The sequence below is a fragment of the Notechis scutatus genome, chromosome 9 (assembly GCF_049901735.1).
Source record: "Notechis scutatus isolate UNSWTSFEM ecotype Mainland chromosome 9, rNotScu1.2, whole genome shotgun sequence".
Lineage (NCBI taxonomy): Eukaryota > Metazoa > Chordata > Lepidosauria > Squamata > Elapidae > Notechis > Notechis scutatus.
In genome coordinates, this window is record NC_142017.1 from 15,579,199 (window position 1) to 15,602,868 (window position 23,670).

The window sequence follows — 23,670 nt, forward strand, 5'->3', positions numbered from 1 at the left end:
ATTTCTCTCCCAACAATAACCTTATATGAAACATTACCATAAGGGTCAGCACAATTTGAACCTTTCTGTGCACGTTCATTAACACATCCCAGGTCCAATATCTGTTTATTTCCAAGTTACATGATTTTTTTGCTGGAACCTCTTTGACAATGCTTGCCGGTCAGCAATTGCTAAATCTGCTCTTAAGAAGGAAGCAAACTGCCTTGGCCTCTTGCCTTCAAAAAGACTCCTTTTGTAAGGGAGACGTTAGGACGCGCGGTGGGTTACTGCTAAGGATTCCTCTCTTTCTGAAACGTTAAGAGAAATGTGTGGATTTGAGTGAGGAAGAACGATAAATAATATGAGGATAAAAAAAAAATCATCAGTCAGTGCAGAAGACTATATAAATAAATTCTTCTGCATTTCCAGATTCAATGCTTATGATATTTGACCAGACAAACCACTGCGCCCTGTTGGATCATTGTCTCTGAGATATTTCCTTACCTAAACAGAGAAACAGAACTGACCACGGGCAGGCAAAAAAAAAAGCAATGGGACTTTTCACTATCTGCCAATTGCCCTGTGGGGATCTGGCAGGGAGCATTGTGACTGCCAATTTTTTTCCTTCCAGAAGAGGAAGAGGTAACAACCAGATAAAACATCCCTGCATCTGCTCTTCGGTCTTGGATAGAGCACGCAGGCGGACAGGCTAACCTATAGGCTCTGCAGGCTAAAAGCAGATTGATCCGGGGATCAAAAATACCCTTGAGAAATAAATGTTCCTTGCATGCAAAGTCCCTTTCTGCTTTTCTTTTGCTAGCATAAATCCACAAAAATTCAATAGTATGCATGCATCTCCATATTGGCAGAAACCACAACTGCTGAATGCACAGAGTTAAAACGGGGTTGGAGGGGCAGAGGGGGAGGGTTCAGCTCTCAATTAAAGTTGCAATCATTGAAATATATATCTGGATATTCCCCCCCCCTCTCTCTCCCTCCCTCCCTTCCTCTGTGTATCTCTCTCTCTCTCTCTCTCTGTGTGCATCTTTCTGTGTCTCTTTCTGAGTATGTCTATGCATCTCTGTGTCTGTCTGTCTGTCTCTCCTCATCCCCTTATTAATATTCTCCCCCTATTCATGTTTTCAATTCATCTCCCTTGTATATTACTTTACATTTATGTAATACTTTATCTCTATGGAAATTCTCAGTCATCCAGGTCATAGTTGTCCCAAAAGTGCTTCTCCGAGAGGCAACTGGAACTTCACTTTTTTTCTTGAAGACATTTCACTTCTCATCCAAGAAGCTTCTTCAGTTCTCCAGAAAAAGCAAGTCTGGGATAATACTTAGTCAGACAGCTTCCTATGTAGTCATCCCAAAGCAAAATACAAATAACAGAAAGGGAGAATAGGAGCTGAGGGTTGGTGCTGGGAAGGCAGTCAATATTTTAGGGCAAGGACCTGCCTTGTCCTCGTACAGTATAAAGTTAGTAAGCCTCTTGGTTATACTTAGGCATAACCTAGAGCGCAAGTAGCTCTTTCTTTCTCCAACCCCTTAGATTTGCAACAAGAATATTCCAGTGATGGGATAACCAAGCTCTATGAATAAGAAGGAAAAGCACAGCATTAGACTTCCCTCCCAAATAGGCCAAAGCAAAAGAAACCGAACATTGATTGGGGTAGCAGAAAGACAGCGCAACCAAAATATTGCATGTTTACAAACCCACATCATTAAGCATGAGAAAAGATTGAACGATTAAGATATAGGATCGACAGTATATATCACATATAGGATTCTGATAAAGGTGGGATTAAAACAACTCAATAAATAAATAACAGAAATAAAATCAATAATATTTTTTAAAAAATACTAAAGTATTCATGTGTGCTTCTTCCGGAGTACCAGCAACCAGCAAGCTGGATTCTAGAATTGCTTCCTACCTCGGAAAGGAGGAATAGAAAATACCAATATTCCTTTTAATATAGGGCACAGTAGTAAACTTAGCATCCCAGCTATTGAACGGGATTAGAAAAAAAAATTATAACAATTCCACCATGCCTCTGGTTTTGATTAATTGATCCAGGATGGAGGACAGCAATCTTCATACAGATACTCAACTTACAACTGCAATTAAACCCCACGTTTCCATTGCTAAGGAAGGCGGTGGTTAAGCCTCATTTTATGATCTTTTCGCCATAGTTTTTAAGCAAATCCCTGCAGTTGTTCAGTGAATCAAGCGGTTGTTAAGCAAGCCTGGCTTCCCCCATTGATTTTACTTGTCAAAAGCCAGCTGGGAAGTTGACAAATGGTGATCACATGACCCCAGGATGCCGCAACCATCATACATACATGCCAGTTGAGAAGCGCCAGAATTTTGATCACATGATCATGGAGAAATGTTGCAATGGTGGAAAGTGGTCCTAAAGTAATTTTTTCAGTGCTGTTGTTAACTTCAGTCAGTAAATGAATGGTTGCAAGTTGAGGACTAATTATAGTTAGTCTTCCTTCATTTTATTACTGCTCTGGGTCTTAGCTGGTACACTATTGCTGTTTGCTGCAGGCCACCCAGATGTGGCTCACATCATCATAGCAGGAGTGGGATTCTCCCGGTTTGGACCGGTTTGTGGGAACCCCTTGTTCTGACAATCAGATGGCTTTGAACCGGTTTGCTCCGATGAGCATGTGGACTCACCCGCCTGCCTTTGCTCTTTCCTGTGCTTTATGTCTTTTTGTTAAGAGCACAGCTGATTCGCACATCAGAGCTCTGTGCTGCGCCTCAGCTGTTTTCTTCAGCTGCAGTCGAAGGTAAGTATGAGTTTTTTTTAAAACCGAACCGGTTGTTGTACTGTTTGAATCGCACCCCTGATCATATGGACTGTGGGAGTCGACAAATAAGGTTACATAAATAAAATAAACATCCACGTTATACCCAGAGTCACAGTTAATTCTGAAAGGCATGTGTCTGTCCATGTGCATATGTATGCACTCATCACTTTTTATTTATTTATAGGGACTGTCTCGCATGCAACATCTGTAAAAGATTGCAGACATATCAGGAATGTTTTTTTTTTTTAAGGGCATCTCTGATGGCTAAAGAGAAACTAGCGAATTGATGACATTAAAGTACAGAAAAAAACAAAACATAAATAGCTTCCCTCCACCCACTGCCAAAATACCACCACCACCCCAGAGAAATAATAATAATAATAAGCATTGGTTTGCCATAAAAATACAAAAGTGTACCTTATCAGGCTCCAGGCAACAGGAAACTCTCACATCACCGTTGTAGAGGATTCTCTTGGATACCTAATTTAGTAAAAATAGATTGAAATAATAATAACAATTTATAATGAATAATAATTTTTTAGACCTGAACATCCTAATTTTACCAAACTAAGAAAAAAACATACCTGCTTAAAACTGGCTGTATTCTTAAATGCTACCTTAATCATTCTTAGGTCCTTAGTTAGAACTTGAATTATTCAGTTTCCAGAAGTCTTTGATAATTAACTCTCAGTATAGATTATCCAGACATCATAATAATAGTAATAAAAAAATATTGTTATAAAATAAAAATAAATCCAGATTATTTAATAAAAATAAATTCTGATCTTTTTAAAAAAAGAATCAAAACTAAACTTGGTTATTTTACACTCAGCAGAGCTCAGCTACGGGACATTTATTAAATAGTTAAACTTCCTTCTTTCTAATGGGACTTCCTTATTGCAAATATATTCGGTCTTGCAAATTTGGATTTCAGAATCTGTGTTTCAGAGGGGGAGTAAGTCATGGTCTTAAGTCATGCATCCACAACCTCCCATTGAAAAAGACCATTTCATTGGTTTTATTTCTTTAGTTCCATTTCTATAGCCGCCCATCTCAATTCTCCAATTTCCCTCATTCATTTATGCCGGATGCCAGATTGGAAAAGGCTGTTATAAAAAAACAGCAAAGCTACCCCAGCTCATTGTGTTTGAATTAATACAGATTTTGACATTCTATACATTAACTGTCCAAACCTCCAGATTTCTCTCTCTGAAATTGTGTCCCGCTAAAAATAATGATAAACGGAAGCATTGCTTTGGAAAAGTTTGAGACAGAAAAACAAGCAAAATAAAATATCACCCCAATCCTTTCCAAACATGAGGGCCACACAGATATATTTTATGTTTATTAATTTTTAAGGAATGCTCACTCTACTCTCACATATCAGGTGGCGAAATATCTTTACCAAGTAACACAACTATGCAATTTTTGTAATTAGATCTGCAGTTGTATGGCCCTATTATTACTTTTTTCCTTTCCCAATTAAAAATGGCTGCGTTAAACTCTTTCTCTTTTTAGTGTACTGTTTTTAATTGTAAAGGCTGGCCAAAGATCGTAAGATCTTTGATTGGAGACAAAAAACCAAGCAAAGTGTTTTTTTTTTGTTTTTTTTTAAAAAAGCAGGGATTATCCACAGGTATAAATAAGTCAAGAAGGCCACAATTCAGGGATTGGTGTTCTTCTTGTGGATGTGTGCCTTGGCTTTATTTCCACGGACTCCCCAAAACATGAACAAGGGAGCAGGGAAGGAGATATACATTTTAATCCGTGGGCAATAAAATGAAATTTATTATCTTTTGCAAAGGATCAGCTACACACTGATGTAAAGGAAAAAAAGAACAAGAAAACCAGAGCAATTCAATCTCCCTTAATTCAAGAGAAAACCTGGCTGCGGTGAGGGACGACATCTTGATAGAGTTTACAAGGATTTGTGAAGCAAACCAGAGATGGGAATAAAGCTGTCCTTTAAAACCTGCATTGCATAACCTGTTTAACTCCAAAATAATCTCTTTCGAGCCAAAACTGCTGTTCTGCAAAGAAACCAGGGATTGCAGCTGAAATCAGCATCTATTTAACTTTTCCCAATGAACTCCATCACAAAACTGCTGTAAGCTGACCTAGCTGTAAATAAATCCAATTTGGGCGGTGTATAAAGAGCAGAATGAGAAAAATTCGACTTCTGGAGAGCATCTCTGAATTTAAAAAAAACAACAAAATAAAACCCAAACTGTACCGTTAGATCTAATTACCAAGTTTCTATTCAGCACGTAACGATTGATTCATATGTGTGTGTGTGTGTGTGTGTGTGTGTGTGTGTGTGCATTTCTATATACAGACCTCTTTTAAACAGCAGCAAAACTTGTTGATTTTAAAATATGTAGTGCTGTTCCGGGATGGTATGCCAACATTACAATCTATTCTAGACAGACAAGTGAGAATGAATGAATAATAAGAGTCTCCTTTGCTTGCCTGCTTTGTGTTTTTTTTTTTTTTTTTTTTTTAAGAAATGCAGTTTGGAGACACTGTCTCTTTAAATGTGATCTCTGGCATTTGGCCCAGGATCTTTTAAAGTAGATGACTCCTTCAGACCTTGGGTGTCATTTTCCTCAAGGATGACCTTTGCTTTGATGCCAGCTGGTGAATCCAGTGTGTTACGGATGCATTTATTTGGAAGTGATAGGTATTCAATTCTCACCACCGCTATATGGAAGAGCAGCCCATATATTGAGGTCAGCATCCTTTTATTATCTTTGGAGTATTATCAAGAGGATATTATTCATATTCTGGCATTACCACCACCAGCTCACTCAAAGCAATGCCACTCTAATGATTATACCTGCAAGTTCAAAGATTCAGTTAAAACTATTCAATGGTTGGGCGTTAATAAACAGGAACCCAAGAAGAGCTACCTTAACTCAACCTTAGAAAAAGAAACACAGATTTATGAATTGAACGAGGCTGATTCTTCCTTTTCTCTCAAATGTCTCTTACCAGCTTTGCAGCATTGTTGCATAATTATGTATCATAATAGCCAGAAAAGTATGTAAAAATTTCAATCCATCATGACACAAATGCTGTATTTCTTATGTTATTTCTTGTGTTTCATATTCTGACTAATTTTTTTTTTACAATGAATTGTAACATTCATTCTCTGCCCCCTCATTTTATTTTAAAATTACAGTATGTTATTTATCCTCTTGTGCCAATGCAATAGGAATGTATTGGTATTCTGAATTGCCAAGACTGTATTTAGGGAAGAGGTGGTATTCGGCAGGTTCTGACCAGTTCTGGAGAGCCGGTAGCAGAAAGTTTGAGTGGTTCGGAGAACCGGCAAATCCCACCTCTGACTGGCCCCACCAACCCCATCTCTTCTCTGCCTCCCATTGAGTCCCAGCTGATCAGCTGGGTCTTCTTTGGTTGCCCTGCACAGGAGAACGGAGCTGGAAAGCAGGTTAGTGGGATGGGGAGGGAATGGGGATTTTGCAGTATCCTTCCCCTGCCACGCCCATCAAGCCATGCCCACCGAACCGGTAGTAAAAAAAAAAATTGAATCCCACCACTGATTTAGGTCCAAGTCACTTCCACAAAAACAGTATTCAGAGCACATTTTTCAAGAGGCAGCTCTAGTTTCTGCAACATCTTCAAAGAAAAATCAGAAAGTCCCCTTGAAAAAGCACCCTTGGGACAACCATGACTTGGATGACTGAGAATCTCCATAGACATTTAGTTAGTTAATGAATTACTTACTCGTGGGTTCCATTTCGGTGATATACTGTAAAACTTCAATATAATGGTATGTTTGGGGGAAGTTATATCTATTTAATCCAAATTTTCAGCCTTTGCATTAAATGCACATTATTTGTGCAATGATATATACAAATTAGGTAATTATTACAATTGACATAAATTGTGTGAACAATTTCAGATACATTAGGTTGTCAGATACAGGTAGTGCTCAACCTATGACCACAACTGAGCCCAAAAGTATCTGATGGTAAATGGGATGTTGTTGAGTGAGTTTTGCCCCACTTTTACGACCTTCCTTGCTACAGTTGTTAAGTGAACCGCTGCAATTGTTAAGTTAGTAAAATGATTGCAAAGTGCGCTTCCTCATCAGCTTTGCTTGCCAAAAGATCACAAAAGTTGATTGCATGATCCCAGGAACTGCAACCGTCATAGTTACGAACTTGTTGCCAAGCATCCCAATTTTGACCCCATGAGCATGGGGACGCTGCAATATTGTCAGGGTGGAAAATGGTCCTAAGTCACTTTTGTCAGCGCTGTTGTAATTTTGAACAGTCACTAAATGAATGGTTGGAAGTCAAGGACTGCCTGTTTAAATTGGATCCCTCCATCCAAAGGCTGGTAAATTGAAGTCCATTAAATCAAAGGCTTTGGTACTTTTACAATAGCCGGTAATACAACCAAGACTGAAAAAATAAAAATAAAAATAGTTTGCTAATCATTGGTCTTTGAACCTGTTTAAAAAAAAAAAAAAAACAGGGGACAAAAATTTGTAATTGGAAGAGTTAACTTTGGCCTCGTAAGCATGAAGAATCCGGATCCTATGTTAAGTTCCAGTTAAGATGATTTATTGCTGAAACCTATACACAAGAATTTAATCAAGGACAGTCAGCCCTTAAATTGGCATTTAGATAAGAGTCAAAGGATTTCGAGAAGAGTTGGACATAAACAACAAAATAGCAGTTGTAGGCTGCATAGGGGGACCTTGACTTTGCTCTCAGGGTCTGCCTCTTCTTCTCTTACAGGCCTTAGAAATTGTAGAGGGAATAAGAAACGGCCTTAAAGGAGAGGAGGAAGAGATGCTACCAAGGCAATGGTCAGATAAGTGGGGCTTGAGCCCATGCCAAGAAAGCAACTTGTGAAAAGACCTCAGAAAGGTTCTTTCCTAGTTCACCTGAAGATTGAGGAAGAGGGAAGCACATCTGGATTCTGTTACTAAAGCTATTACAATTAAAAAGTAGTCCCTGACCTAGATGGCCTTGGTTTCTTCAACTGGTCTACTTTGCTTGACAGGAACATATTAAACAGACCACGATCTCAGGAAGGTGGGGAGGGGAATCTTACATCAGGACTTATAAATAGATGTTGGGGGTTTAATCAGAAACAAGGATAGCTTTCTTCCAGCCTCCAGCCCATTTAGTGGATCTGGTCTAACCAAATCATAACTACCACCATCTTTGCAGGAATTGCTTCATCCTTGGTGAAACAGAGGGTGGGAGAAAGAAAGAAAATGCACCCTCTTGTTACAAGTTGCAACAGCCAACTCATACAACGCACAAAGGCTCCTTTTATAAACAGAGCAAGTCTTGATTAACCCAACATGTACCATAAGCTTGCTTTAGAAAATCAAATCGGCTGGCTTATACATCCCATGTCACCGCAGACCACATTGGCACAACAGGATAAGCTTGGTTTATTTGTAACCTTGGTTTGTTGGCTTTGCGATTCTTGGTGTGTTGATGACTTAATGATTCAGTGCAATTTGGCAAGCCAAAATACTGATTCCTTCAATAACTAACCCATCTCATTGGCTATGCTCTTAAAGACCACCCAAGGCTGTTGTTCTGCTCAAAAGCAATCCAATCTAGGTCGGTCACAAGGATCAGAAGTTTAGCCTTCCAAGCTTTTGGATTTGTGCCGGAGTCCATTCTCAGGAATCTTCTCCCCGAACAGAAGTAAGAAATAAGCTCCCCGAGAATAAGTCCGAAAACTCAGAAGACTATACCTCTAGTCTTGGTGACCAACCCAGATTAGATCCTGCAACATTATCCTGGGACATATATATTTGCTGTCATTAATAAGTTCCTCTACTAACTGGTTTCCTTTTGCTGATTACTAGCTGGGCCAAGAATCCTTGTTTGACAAGGGTTAACCAAGCTTTTCCTGGAATCTTCAGAGTCATAGGCTAGGCTAGGCAGTTGGAAAAGCTTTCCAGAAAGTGTAAGGACAAAGCTGTTATATTGTTCCTACAAAAACTGAATAGTCAGAAAGAACCGAGCTTGATTTGAAAAGGTTTTATTATTGAGAGGAATCTACTCAAGAGAGCTTGAAAAGGGATACACAATTCTGATTCCTCTTTTTTTTTTTAAAATTTTCACCCTAACTACCAAGTTGTGCTGAAAAGGTGATTGGTTTAGCTCCCTGAATTGTGAAAATTAACTTAAGAACAATTTAGCTAAATTTCTGGACTCAGTGAGGATTAGACTAGCTCTCTTTTTTTAAAAAAATATATAATTCACTGTCTTCTATAATATCACTGGCGACCAAGGGCCAGTCTTAGTAAACCATGGTTTATTAGCCCAGGAAGTTGTGTGAACTTAACTTGCTGGGGGTGAATCAAAAAGGGGACCATGAAAGAAACACAGTTTAGCACCAAGGATGAGCAGTGATTGAGATTATTCCCCTGCCGCTAATTTAAGTTTATTTATACTAATTGACATCCATCAAAACTCATTTGAGGGGTGTAAAAAAGGGAGAGGAAGAGCAACACCCTCGCTTTATATGAACATGTTAAAAATCTGTACAGAGGGGGAAAAAAACAAAAAAACAAACCCAGAAATGTAGATGCCTTTTTGTCTATGCAGATTCTTAAGTCATCCTGGTCATTCAGGTCATCAACCTCTTTGAGTACATCCATCCATAAACATCTCTCTCTCTCTCTCTCTCTCTCTCTCTCTCCCTCCCCCCCTCTCTCTCTCACACACACACACAAGCTGTATATGCCTTGTTCCAAAGAATATCCCAATTTTTTCCAGTCTCTTAAGGGTCTGACTAAAGTTTCCCCAAAATTGCTTTCGTACTCTTTAAGGATTTGATTTATTCCCGGCAGTTCAACTCTTCTCTGTAGCCTCAAAACAGTGTTAAGTAGAGGAAGTGTATTGCGCGGTGGTGCAAGCCCGCCGCGGTGGGTGAAAAAAAACAACCGCGCTGAATCTGGTTCCACCCGCGCCTTCCTCCCCGCCCTTTCGCTCCAGAAGGACGCTGGGGATAAAGCGAGCAGATTCTCGCAGTGAATCCCTGCTTTCCCGCGGAACTCCGGGGCCGCGTGGCCAACTCCGGGTTTACCCACGGTTTTACCGCGGCTTGCTGAATTCAACAAACTTTTTCAGGGGAGCTCTAAAGTAAACCGTCTCAGGCAAACTCGGCGCTGCAATGCGGGCGGCTGCTTTGCGCTCAGCGCGCCTGCAAAGAAGGAGCCGCTAAGATCTGCCCGCAGCGCACATCTTTTTTTTTGAGTTCACCCCCCAGCCTTCCTCGCAACCACATCCTTTCTCGCGCCTGCCTGCCTCTGCCAGTGGGCATTCCTGGCTTCTCCCAAAAGATTAGCAAGGGCACGGCGGCTCCCGAGTCGGAAAAAGGGGGCCGGTGGCGGTGCAGCCAGACTCAACCCATTCTATTGAGTGCAGACTTTGGAGAAGAGGCGGATGGGGGAAGGGGCTCCTCTTTGCAGGGCGGGGTCCCTTCTGTGGGTTGTTTTGGATCCTCCTCTGGCCAAAAGCAGAAGTGAAACGCGATCCTGAAGCCGCGTTTTGCTTTGGTTAAAGATCGGGGTCTTTTATCTCTCGGGTTTTTTTTTCTTGCCCTGATCTTGCCCCCTTTAGGGTAGAAGAGCGTTGGGAAAGGGAAGCCCCGAAAAAAACATTTCTTAGTTCGGCCTTTCCAAACCCGGACGCTCTCCAAATGTCCTGAACTACAGGTACCAGCATCCTTACCAGGAAACGAAAAACAAAAAAACACATGCTGGCTGGGAACTTTAGGAGTGGCGTTTCCAAACCCCTGCGCAAGATCCGTTTGGCGAGGTCTAATTTAGGACGAATCCCCTGTTAAGAGTTTTATTGCCTGGCGCTCAAACTGGTCCCTGAGCGCGTCAGGGGAAAGTAGACAATTTGGATCTTTTGTACGTTTTTCTTCTCTCGGCTTTGCCGTCTCCGAGGAAGATCCTCCCTGATCCAATTCAAATCACCCTGGGAGAAGCGAGCAAATCGCGCGTAGCATATACGGAATAATATGGTCATCGAGATCAATTTTGTCCTTCCATCCGGCAATAAGGATCCCACCCAACGAGAAAAAACTGCCTTCTCCAATCAGGCATTTCTATGTAGCCATTGCAGGGTCAAGGGTGTGTGTGTGTGTGTCAAATTTTGCCTTGTTCGTATTCTGCTTGGGGAGGTGAAACTTCGCCATGAAAATCAGGATGGAAAATCTGACACCAATGTTTAATGCCATTTCATTTTCTCGCTCTTTAAAATGTCAGCTGAAGGAAAGGCACGCCTTAGCTACATACATATGTGTGCATAAACACACTCAGCGATGGAGAAAACACAAAGGCACTTTGTGTCTTTTCAAACAAAATTGTATGGCCAGGCGAGGCGCCTTGCCCGCTTTTTCCAGGCCGTTGCTTGCCCTGCGCCCCCAATTTTTTACCTTCAGGATTCTCCTCAAGGCTCCGAGTCCCGAGCGTGTAGCCTGTGGCAGGCCAGCCTAAAAACTTCCAAACATTTGGAGCTGGAGAAGGCTGGCTGCTCAGGGCACAGAGAGAGAGGAGAATAGGCCTTATAAGAAGAGAGCGCAGGTTTCTTGGTGTTAAAACCAGAATGCGCTTCTCTCACAGCCTAGCGCTTGTCCGAACGCTGCATTCCAATCCTGAGTGCACCTGTTTGTAAAGCAACTTTCACTGAGTTGTCCAACAGACTTCGGATCAGGCCCTTTACGCTTAGTGTAGACTTGGCTGTGTAATTCTAGCGATGACAGGATATGTGCGAAATAGTTGTGAAAAGATTCTGAAGTCCAGAAGTTTTGGCCGAATCTTTGTGGACATTCTCTTGAAAGTAACTTTCTCCGCATTGGCCCGTGAGGTTAGGTCAACGAAACCTCGCTTCAGCCAGAAAGGCTTATTATTCCTGGGAAATAACTAGCTGTGACATTTATATGTGGGGTAAATGGGGAAATATTTAGCTCTTAGCGAAGTTAACTGTTGCTGCATTTTGAACACGAAGAGCACTAAGGAGTGAGGATGGGTCAGCCTGAACGTAGTGCGCCAACCGATCCTATGCAACACGGCCAAGAAGATGCCCAATCCTAGGCACCGTTCCACGCCGGCCAGATCTTTGAAAATCGGGTTAGTTCTGCTGAAGTTGCTGGCGGAGCAACGCGTGTAGTATAATTGCGTTGGCGTTGCGAGGCTGCGATTCTCGCGTTAAAACGCCCCTTTTTCTACGCAACTCCTGGGAAAGGAAGTCCGCCTTGAACTCACAGACGCTTGCTCCCGAGGAACCTTGGAGGGAGAACTCACCCTACCGACCAACGCTCCAGGGCCAATCCTAGCCCGTCTCAGCGCTTGCTTTAGTGATCAGCCTCATCTCTCCACCCCCACTTTTTGGCCGGAAAAAAAAATGCATGCAAATATATGGACTCCCACTTTTTAACCTAAACCGGGGGTGGGGGTGGGGGCGAAACGGAATTGGAGTCGGTCGCAGAGGCTGGGAGGCTGCACGCGTGTCGCACCTCCTTACTCTGCCCCAGAGCCTATTACAGTCGATCGGACGTTAAGGCGTCGGAATCGACGCGAGCAATATAGCGGGATTTTCACCGCCTCCACCCGCTGCGCCCGTCGACTTTGCGCGCTATTAAGCGCGCGCGCACATACACCCGCCCCCCGGTGTTGGACAGTGGCGGGCCGGCCGTGCCAAGAGCCGAAAGTTTGATGCCCGCACTTGGCAGAAGAGGGGCAGAAGAGGGGCACCAGAGGAGGAGGAGGAGGAGGAGGAGGAGGAGGAGAAGGAGAAGGAGAAGGAGAAGAAGAAGAAGAAGAAGAAGAAGAAGAAGAAGAAGAAGAAGAAGAAGAAGAAGAAGAAGAAGAAGAAGAAGAAGAAGAAGAAGAAGAAGAAAGAATTTCCCCGTCGGTCTCCTCCCACAAAAGCGAAAGAAAGGCGGGAAAGTGTTCACTCCCAAGTTAGGAAGGAGGTTCCGATAAATAGGGCGCTGGGATGGGTTCCCGCCCCGCTCTGAATCGAAGGTCAGGTTCCAACAGAGCGCCGAAGCTCTCACGTGGACCGTTTGTGTAGGCTAAGCATCTCGTGTGAACCATTCCCTGGATCGTGCCTGAAGAGTCACTAATAAGTGTCCTAACTAGGATTCGGATCACAGTTATGTCAGCCCTGCGTGGAAGGGAGGGGGCGTTCAAGAAAAGAGACGGGTGATAGTTCGCTTCGGAAGGCGGCTGCTTTTCGGCTGAGGGTGCATTAAGGAACAGGCACTCAGTGCTTAAACTCAGCTGTAAGGCTTCGTAAAACCGCCCAGAAGCCTAAACGGATCACAAGGACTAGCTCTGTACAACCGGACGGGCTGGCTGAAAATGCACGCGGCTGGTCTGGGGTTCAGAGCGTTGCGCGAGCGAAGACCATTCGCAGCCTTTGATTCAAAGTTGCAATGATTCAGAAGGAAAACCTAGATTCACGCCCACCTTCAGCCACCCAACAAGTTTCTTGGAGCGACCGTGGAGCCATCCTATTGCCCAACCTACAGGGTTGGTTTGAGAAGAACCTGCCGAAGGGAGAACTACCTTGAATTTCTAGAAGAAAGGTGGGGTAGGAATCTAAATAAATAAACAAACAGAAGGATAATTTCTCTTCCCCCCCACACACTTTCCAGCTCTTTTTCTTCATGCAGAAAAAGCACCAAAGCCCGGGAGATCGTAGCTCATCAGACACGCGAGTTTCGATTTTCTCCTGCACGATTTATGCGCCTCCTAATCACTTTGCTTAACGCTTTGGTGAGGATGCGCGGCTGTACACATCTCTCTCTCTGCGATGGATGAAAGAACTGTCCGCGTGATTAAGGGAAGCGAGATCCTCCGATCCTAAACAGGGGAAGGGAAATAAATCTCACGCTTAACGCGGACTTTTAAGCCCGCCGCACCCCCAGATCGTTTGCGCCAAGCGGTGTGAACCGCCCCGCACTCTAAACTGTGAAGACGATGATGCGTTAAGGAGCCTGCTTAACACCCCCCTTTTGGATTTGACGAGGGGGAGGGAGTCCAGCCAAAAGGGTTAAGCAGGGTCTGTGCCCCGAAGCGAGAGGACTGGACGTTGTAAGAACGGGGCACTTCAGCCCCGTTCTTGCAACACTAAGTGCAGCTTCCTATAACCGAGTTATTTTCTCCTTCTTGGGAGGAAGAGGATGCTCACACGGATGTTCTTTGTACTCCAGGGGTGAGGCCATATGGTTCAGCCCTTCCCTCCCCGTGGCCATTCTCTCAAAGACAGTTCTGCTTTGGAGAGAAATGTGGACTTTGCAAAACCTTCCTCCATAGTTTGGGGGCAAAAAAATGCGTAAAAATGAGCGTGGCCCTTTCAAATTAAAGCCAACCATTTGAGCAAGGCTCATACAACTTTTGAATTGTTCCCAGGCCATACTGAGACATAGGAAGGTTTTCTTTTGCCTTCTTTCCTTTCCTACAAGAACACACTTTGACATGGGTGTGAGCCAACGCTACACTTTTGCTGTGCATAATCCTATCTGTGTGGCCTTATTGGCTGCAGCCAGAGGATGTGGCTGATGGGCTAGATCAGATAAAAAGGATATTGGAAGACGAGCAAAGTCTTCAGTTCTTGCACACTATGTCTAGCAGTTGGGTATGTCAAAGGAAGAAGCAAGGCAAATGGGAAGGAGGCCTCCGGACAGAAGTCCCAAGGAAGCTGGTGAAGAGGCCTTAAAAGAAGCAGTGAAGAAAAGGTGAACTGGGAGAAGAGGGAATAGGAAGTCTGACCCACCGTTATAAGTGAAGCCACCAAGAATTGGAGACAAGTAAAGAACGCTGGCAAGGAAGGATGAATACTTAAGTTCTTAAAAAAATAAAACTAAAGACAAGATGCAGATATGGTCCTTATTTGGTAACACAGGTTCAGTTGTAAAAATAAATGTTAGTAAGAAAGGAGACCGTTTTGGAGGGGGACAAAGGCGAAGTCTGAATGCTCCTCCTCCTCCTCTTTTATCTCTTTCTCCTCTCTCCTCTCTACCTGCATTTGATACACAGTGCTGTGTGGCTTACTTCTGAGTAAAAATGCCTAGGAGCACCCAGGGGATTAAGAACACACCATGACCTCCAAGGTCCCTTCCAACTCTGTTATTCTATGGTTTTATGATTCAGATGGGAAGGACAAAGAGGAAGAAGCTTCTTAATATCCCCAAATTGAATACCCATTGATTCAGAAATAATTCCCTCAAATGTTTGAAAACCATAGGATTGCAGCCAAGAAGAATTGGTCTGCTATTCATGTATGTATGTATGTATGTATGTATGTATGTATGTATGTATGTACGTACTTGCTTACGTACGTACATACACAATTGAATAGCAGACCAATTCTACATGTGTATTTACATATATATGTATGTGTGTCTGAATGTATATATACACACACACACATATATATATATATATGCTCTACATATATATTATAATACAAGAGCATACACAGATTTAGATGCTGTGCTTTTCTCCACTGGCATTTAACCCTGGCGACATCTTTTCCCTCCTGGGTTGTATTGCCTTAGTCTCATCCTCTGCTGATGGGGGAGACAGGCTGAACTCATCCTCAGTTCAACCAGTTTTCCGGCAGCAGCACTTCCTAGGAGCAGTGTCAGCTGCTGAGATTGGGAAGAGGAGCAAAGGAGATAGGAAACCGGGATGGTAAATTTCATACCAGCCCGTTTTTCCTACCCAGTTAAGGGCAGGTGGATCATCCTTCAGTTCAGCCATGGGGCCAGGCCCATAGAAAGAGGCACACGCCTGTGTGCACGCATGCATCCAAGTCATTAAAAAAAAAAAAACCATGCATGGTGCAGGATGTGGTTAGCAAAAAGCCTTTGATTAAGGGCAAAGCAGAGCAATGAATTCAGCTGAGGTGGAAATGTGCATTTCTGAGTTTTGTTTCCAGGGCCCTGGAACTTGGAAAAGACAACCGAAGGGATCAGGCTGGAATGAGGCCTTCTGGCCAGGGAGCTGTGCAAGGCACTGGTGGAGAAAACTGGGTGGGGGTGGAGTAGGGTGGGGCGCTGTTCCATGCAGGGTGGTAAACAAAACAGCATCGAAGGCCATTCTACTCACAAAACCGAGTTGATTTTTCAGCATCTGGCAAAGCAGCGTGAACTGGGGAAGGGGCTAGGGCAGCTTTTCATGACCTTCCCCATCAGAGTATGTTGTCCCTCTCTCCCCTTCTTGAGGCACCTGAAGAGATTTGGATTACACTTTTGCGCCAGCAGCAGCCTTATCCTGCCAACCCAAATCTAATCCCCGGTGCCACAGAATCAGCAGAATCTAAAACCTCTCCTGTTTTAGAAATAGGAACCAAGCTGTCCTGTCTTGGGAGGGAGGGAGGGAGAGAGAGAGAGAGAGAGTGAGAGGGAGAGAGAGGGGGAGAGAGAGAGGGGGAGAGAGGGGTGGGTGGGGAGAGAGAGAGGAGAGAGGGAGAGAGAGAGAGAGAGAGAGAGAGAGAGAGAGAGAGAGAGAAAAGTCCCTTCTCCCTGTGAGAGGAAGGAACTGAGCGACATTCTTCCTTCTTTCCTCCCTCCTTGAAAACTTTGCCCTGCGCTCAAGGTTGTCCTTCAAGACCAAACGACAAGCACACTTTCTGTTTTGCTTACTGGATTTCTTGTTGTCATTTTGGGAGCCTGGCGACTAAAAAAAAAAAAAAAAGGGGGGGAGAAATATACACCCCTGAGACAAGCTTGATATTCAGAAGCAGCTTTGTAGGTTAACCAACAAAAAACTGGACCCGGTTTTCTGCAGACCCTCTCAGCTCTTTCTTTGCATGATACCAGAGGAAACCTTGGCATAGTTACCACTGTCTTTATGCAAAGTGAATCTTTGCAAAGGCTGGGCTTAAGGCAGAAGCAGAGGTTCATTTCTCTGCTTGTTCATCCTGGTGGGGAGGGCGAGGGAGGGGTGGGGGGAGAAACAGGAAAACCCAGAGCAAGCAGCAACCGCTAAGCAAAAAACAGTGCAATTTTGGAAAAAAGTGTAACCTTAAGAAGGAGGGAAGGAGGAAGGGGAAGATACTAAGGAGGGAGAAAGTCCTACTATCTTTATAGGAGACAATCATATTCTGATAGGCCAATGGAAGGCAGTTTACCCATTGATTACATATTAACCTGTCTGGAGAAGGCTGAAAGGCAGCTATGCCTGAATTATTGGAAGGTCAAATTCTAAAGGACATGTCTATTATTACCTAGCAGGAAGAATGAAGTCCTCTCCACTTCTTCGGCCCCTTTCTTGCTTCCCAATCTCATCAACAGGGAGTATAGAGCTAAAAGAAAGCTAGCTGCTGGGGTTTTATTTTTTATTTTTTTTTCTCCAGCTTGGTTGACTGCAACCCAAGTTTTCTGTGCAGGCAGAGCTAAAGCCAAAGCAAAAATAATGAGAAATGAGATGCATTTGTGCGCTTTGCCCCCCAGACGAGGGGGGCGTTCCTTTGTTTTGAATGACCTTTGACCTTGCGGCTTTGACAGCCTTTAAGAGCAGCATCTTGGAACCTCTAGAAATTGAGCTGTCAATTTAAAACAAGGCCTGGGTTTTATTTTATTTTATTTTATTTTATTTTGGGGGTGGGGAGGGGAGATGACCTACCTGCTTTTCACTAGTAGGATGCTTAAAGACCTAAAACTACACCCCTTAGAAGAAATTTCTCCCTCCTCTTTCTCTTCTCCCCCCACCCCCCCATCCTGCTTTCTTTTGGGATCTAGAAAGGGAATTCACTTCTCTCCCTGTATAAAATTGTATTATAGTCACGTTATAAGAACGTGGTTGTTTTAATCATTTCATAGATTAAAACAAAATTACAAAAAACAAAGGAAGGAGACAAGAGTCCCAATCTGTTCGTCTTCTGCTTGAAAATAAGATTTTGTGTGTTTTTTTTTTAAAAAATATATACACGCACTGCTTTTTTTTAAATAAAAAAAAATCTCCTTTCCTCTGAGAAAAAAAAAATAGATGGGACAATCTGACTAGCAGAGTGTCCATACATAAATGAGATTAATATTTTCTTTTTTGTAAAAAAAAAAAGAAAAAAAAGGAACTGAAACAACTAAAGCTAAAATTAAGAAAGGTCACCCGTGCCAGCCTGATAGAATTTTTGACTTTTAAACAGCCAACCTTCACAGGCCTTACCTTGCTGCAAGTTAGGGATTTCAGGGAGGAGAACAGTAACCTGTTTCAAAGGGGGCTTGCTGTGTGTGTGTGTGTGTGTGTGTGTGTGTGTGTGTGTTGTGTGTGTAATTATGCAAGGGAAATTGTGATTCTCTATTTACAAATTTGAGAGTCACTGAATTTGTCTCATGATTATTTGAATGTTAGTTACAGCTTTAATCAGCTGTCCCTGTAGCTTCAATCTAAAACAAATCAATTATAGTAGTAACTCTTACGATATGCCTAGATATTTGACATAATGTCCTTGGCTGCAAATTTTTTTATTTCTCCAAAAACCAGCTGAACTAATTTGTGGAAGTGAGGGGCCTTGTTTTGTTTGAATGAGATTATTATTAATTATTATTATTATTATTATTATTATTATTATTATTATTATTATTATTATTATTATTATTATTACTATTACTATTACTATTAACATAATAATTAGCAATAGGGCCCTTTTAAAATAATTATAAAACTTGGAAGAGTTAACACTCTTTCCTTTTCATCTGCCTGTGAGAAAATGAAGTTTTTTTAGAGAGCAGTTATATTTTATCTTGTCAATTCTCAGCTCATACACATATTTAAGTTATCTGCTCAGATTAACTTATCTAAATATCTGTCCCCCCCATACTATGATTAAATAGATACTTGAAAGCTATAAACTAATGAAACTCAGTACAGAATCAAAAATGCAGTTTATTATAGTAGAATATTCCTCCTTTTTGATATAACCATAGAGTTGAAAAATGAAAGGAAAACACATAAGGAACATCACACATGATTAGTTGGTAACTTAAGATATAAAACAATTTTGCACAGCAAAATACGTCAAGGGGAAAAATAACTGACAAGATTTTTTTATATTTATTGTGGTATTTACTTTTCCATTTTTTAAAAAGACAGGAGTCTGACAATAAAATTTGCTGATTAATGCCTTTAAAACTTTGTGAATTTGTGAAGTTACAGAAAATCCAGTTCTGCACCACAATACAACTGTAAAAAAATCTGCATTATTTAAAAAAAATGAGCAGTAATGCCATCTTTGTAAATGGTATTAGCATCCTAGACAAGTTTGCAATGGTTTATATGTTGCTTCAGGTTATATCTTAGTGCAATTCAGTCCCTAATATTTAACACCCCCCAGAAACCCCACTGTTACATTTTGAACACAAAATAACCCTATTAATATAAACAGGGATATTCCCCTTTTAATACTTTGGTTTCCAAATACAGTTGGTGGCATAGCAAGATCTATACATACCCAACTTATAGTTAAGTTGCAATCACATGCTGCATAAGCTACTTTTTTTAAAAAAAGCCCCACTTTATATTCTACTCCTTTTAACATCACAACAGTGAACAATTTAGTGCACCATTTTAAAAAAAGAGAGACCTACTTCTAAACAGACCTAACTTTTTTCAAATTATCTATAACATTCCTTTATCTGTTCCGTACATTTGAACTGAACTAACAGACAATAAAAGCTTGAATTAAATTATATACCAGGATCCCATAGCATTGCACTTTTGACAATGACCAAATGCAAAAAGGAACAAAAAAAAAAAAGGGAGGGGGGAAGAAGGTAGATCATTCCAAAATAAATTTTAGACTGCTTTAAGCAACAATATCATGTAAAATCCAACAAATTGCAGCAATTTTTTTTAAGCATAAGTTTTAAAACTTCTTTCCAAAGTTCTTGTTTTCTTGTAATACTGTAATCACAATCCACTCTGCTGTTTTTGTTTTACATAGGAGAGAGAACGAGAAGAGTAGTTTTTTTCCCCAATTCATTAAAAAGAAGTCTGAAGTTTGAGAGGGGGGCCACTCAAAGCAGTTTCCAGAACAGATGCAAACTTGAATGGGTAAGGAAGACTCAAAAAAAGTTGCACTTTTTTGCTTTCAGTTCAAAAAAGTGGTGAAGAAATACAACTTAAAGAATGAATGACATGCCATTATATATATCTCCAAAGTCCATATCCAAGCAAAAGGAAAAAAAAAATCCGTACATGTCCAGCATGCAGGGCATTTATCAATATAATGTCTTTTTTTTTCTTTTCTCCCCCATAGTCTTTTGAAATATTTATACAGTTAATTGATGCAAGACAAACTAGTAAGCGTAATAATGCATGAGATGAGGATGGGTTACTAAAAGCAGACTCAGTTCACTGTTTGGCAGCTTAAGGGCCAAAGATCACATCATGAACACATAAGAAGTTGACCAAGGCTCCATTTGGGCAGGTTGATATTCTCTAGGTTTAGTTCAATCACAGATGAAAATTCGGCAATCTGAAGTCTAAAACTTTCTTTAAATATTTCAGTAAAATGTCCTCGAAATATGCCTGCATTCACTGGTAACTATGAACACAGACATATCAATCTATCTATATCTAAAGTTCATACCCCAAGGGAAGCATTCAGGGTGGCAAAAATTTGGTGTTTTGTATTTGGGATGGAGCAGGTATTTTTTTTTTAAAAAAAGTTTGAGCAAACTTCAGATGAGTTGATGGAAGTTGGATTGCAGGCACACTCACACACACGCTGACACACACAAGCTAAGGGCTGGAGAGGGAGAGAAAGGTCTGGACCTTGTAAGGTTGGCCAACTGAGACAGCCCACCTTCAAAAGTACCACCAAAAGTCGCCTTTATTCTTTTAAAACAGAATATACCTGTATGTACAAGCTAATGGTGGCGTGTACATAGCATGTATCATTGAGATGGCCCAAGTTAACAATAATTAACACGGGGACCAACTGGTTGACCTTTCCAACCCCTCCTCCCTCCTCCAACCTTAGGAACTTTGGCGCAGGTGCTTGCTCGTGTGTGTGCGCGTGTGTGTGTGTGTGTGTGTGTGTGTGTGTGTGTGTGTGCTCTGAAGAGTGGCAAGAGGCTTGCCAGAGCGAAAGGGGGTTGGCGGCGGGGGCTGAATCGCGGGATGGGTACAGGTTGGTGGGACAGGTGGAGGGTGGGTGGGAGAGGAAGACCACAACTCACATGAAAAATTCTGGAGAAGAGGGATTGTCGCTGCTGGATCCGTTTTCCCGGAACCCGCTGCTGACCAATTTCTCGTATTTTTCCTTGTAGGCGTCCCTCTCCCGGACCAGCCTGGAGATTTCCTGCTTCAGATGTTCCACTTGTTGGAGCAACTGGTTCTTCTCGGATTCCAAGACGTGCCGTTGCTGGACGCGCTTGAAGCGGCAGGACTGCGCGTAGCCTCGGTTTTTCAGGGTCCGTCGTTTCTGTTTCAGCCGGATCACCTCTTCCTTGCTGACGCCCCGCAGCTGCCGGTTGAGTTCTCGCACCGACATGGTCACCAGCTGCTCGTCCGAGAAGCGGTCGTCGAAATGCAAACCGCCGCCGCCGCCGCCGTGGTGCGGGTGGTGGTGGAGGCCTCCCCCGCCGACGCTGCTACTGCTGCTGCTGCTGGTGCTGCTGGCCGAAGACGGCACGCTGCCCGGCGGCGGCGGTTGCTGCTGCTGCTGCTGCGGATGATGGTGGTGGTGGTGGCCGGCCGGGTGGTGGTGATGGTGGTGGTGGTAGTGGGGCGCGCCGCCGCCGTTCTGCTGCTGCTGCTGTTGCGCCGCGGCGGCCGCGATCACCGCCGACACTACGGCGGCCGCCGAGCCGATCTCGTCCGGCGGCATGGGTCCCCCCGACCCTCCGCCGCCGCCTCCTCCTCCTCCTCCGCCGCCTCCTCCTCCTCCTCCTCCTCCCGCGCCCAGCTGCTGCCCTCTCGCATAGCCTTCGAAGCCGGCCGCCGCGGCCGCCGCGGTCTGGAGCTGGTGGTGGCTGTTGTTGATCAGCGCTTCCACGGCGTCCTCCGGGCTGAACCCCAACGCCTCCGGGTTGAGCTGCTGCGGGTAACCGGTCATCCAGTAGTAGTCTTCCAAGTGAGTCTTTTGGTCGCTGCCGCTGCCGGAGCCCGGGCTGGGGGCCGAGAAGCTGGGCGAAGGAGGCACCGAGCTGCACGGCGTGCTCATCGGGGTGGACGAGAGCGATCCCCCAGCGATCAAGCGGCCGCACTGGCTGATAATGCGGTCCGTCTCCACCGGCTCCTTTTTCACTTCAAACTTCATCAGATCGAAGTCATTAACATATTCCATGGCCAAGGGACTAGTGGGCAGGTCGGCGCTGTGCAGGGCCAGGTCCGATGCCATCCTTTTGCCACCGCCGCCGCCGCCGCCGCCGCCCGTCCTCCAGAAAGGGTGCGCTCCCGGAGCCAGGGGGCTGCCCTGACTTGCCAGCGGATGAGCCAGTTTGCTGGTCGCCGCGCGGAAGCCTCGGGAAGCTGCTTGGCCGGAGCTGCGCTCTGCTCTCTCGCCGCCGCCGCCTCCTCCTCCTCCGCCGCCTCCTCCTCCTGCTGCTCCGCTCACTCCTCGCTCGCTCTGCCGGCGCCGGGGCGAGCCGGGATCAGCCAACAGCAGCAGCAGCAGCAGCAGCAACGCCTCGCACCCGGGCTCGGAGGCTCCACTTGACAAAGAGTCCGCTCGGCTTTGCAAGCCGGCAACCCGCGAGCGGCCGCTGCCTCGCTGCCTCCTCCTCGCTCGTGCTATTTGCTCGCCTTTTGCATCCGGCCGCCTCGGTTTCTTTCGTTTTTCTTTCTCTCTTTTCCCCCTCCTCTCCTCCCCTCCTCTCTTTCTCCCCTCCCCTTTCTCCTCTGCGCGCTCGTGGCTCGCCTCTCTTCCCTCTCTCTCTCTCTCTCTCTCTCTGCAGCTTCGCAACGGCAGTTTTTATAGGGAAAGGTTACTTAGCAGTTCCTCGCTGGTTTGAAAAGGATTTGTTTGGATTTCTTGCTGTCTTGTCTGTCTGTCTTTTTTTTTTTTTAAACACTTCGTGGTGTTTTTCTCCCCCCCTTTTCTTTCCCCTTTCCGTGGCCGGAGTCCAAACGAAGAGAAAGAGAGAGAGTTTCAGCACCAAGGAAAGAAAATAAAAAAGGCGGAAAAAAAAAGAAAAAAAAAGGACGCGGCTGACGCTTTAAAAAAATAAAAATAAAATAAGAGCAGGTAGGTCGCTAGATCGTCTTTTTAAAAGGAGGGGAAAGCTCGAGGGACTCTCCTTCCCCAAGTTCTGCAAAGGGGAGAAAGAAAGATAAAGAAAATAATAATAATAATAATAACAACCCCTCGACTCCCCAGCTTCAACGACAAGATGAAAAAATATTTTAAAAGAGATGAACCGGGAGGACAGTTTAAAAGCATTGCTGAGTTTTATAGCGTGCCTGACGTCACACTCCTGTCGGGATTCGACTCCAATCCGCGGCCGCGAATCCGGCTCCTCATTAGCATAATAGTATAGAAACAAGGAAACTTTTCAAAGCTGTCAATCAGGAGCCAATCAGCTGACTGTCAGCTGGGACCAAAACTTTTTAACTCTTTCTTAACCGAAAGCGCCGTCTCGGACTCATTAGGAGGGGAAGAAGAAAAAAAAAGAGAGAGAGATGGGGGGAAAGGGGGGAGAGAGAAAAGAGAAGAGAGAGAGACCCCGAAAGCCATTAAACCGGCAAAATACTCCGCTAGTATTCTCAATTGTCCCGAAAGAAAAAGCGATAACTAATAGGTAAGGGTGCTCTTTCCGACGTGCGTTTCGGGGGTTTTGTGTGTTTGGAGGCTGGCGTGAATTTGTGTACTCTTGGCGCGTTTGCAAATGTGGAGTACA

The 23,670-nt window shown here is 43.8% G+C and overlaps 1 protein-coding gene across 2 annotated transcripts in view; it reads right to left on the bottom strand.

Annotated features, from left to right (window-relative positions):
• MAF (MAF bZIP transcription factor) overlaps positions 1-23,192 on the bottom strand; it is a 238,824-nt gene extending 215,632 nt beyond the window's left edge. The window contains exons 1-2 of one of the 2 annotated variants that reach the window (XM_026672052.2): positions 21,010-23,192; positions 3,220-3,282 (exon numbers count right to left, since the gene is read on the bottom strand). In XM_026672052.2, coding sequence (XP_026527837.1) covers positions 3,249-3,282; positions 21,010-22,172 — 1,197 coding nt within the window. In that variant the 5' untranslated portion in view covers positions 22,173-23,192 and the 3' untranslated portion in view covers positions 3,220-3,248. Of the gene's footprint in view, positions 1-3,219; positions 3,283-18,692 lie in introns of those variants that run through there. The other variant, XM_087971629.1, reaches the window with a different exon arrangement.
• Positions 23,193-23,670: the final 478 nt, after the last annotated feature.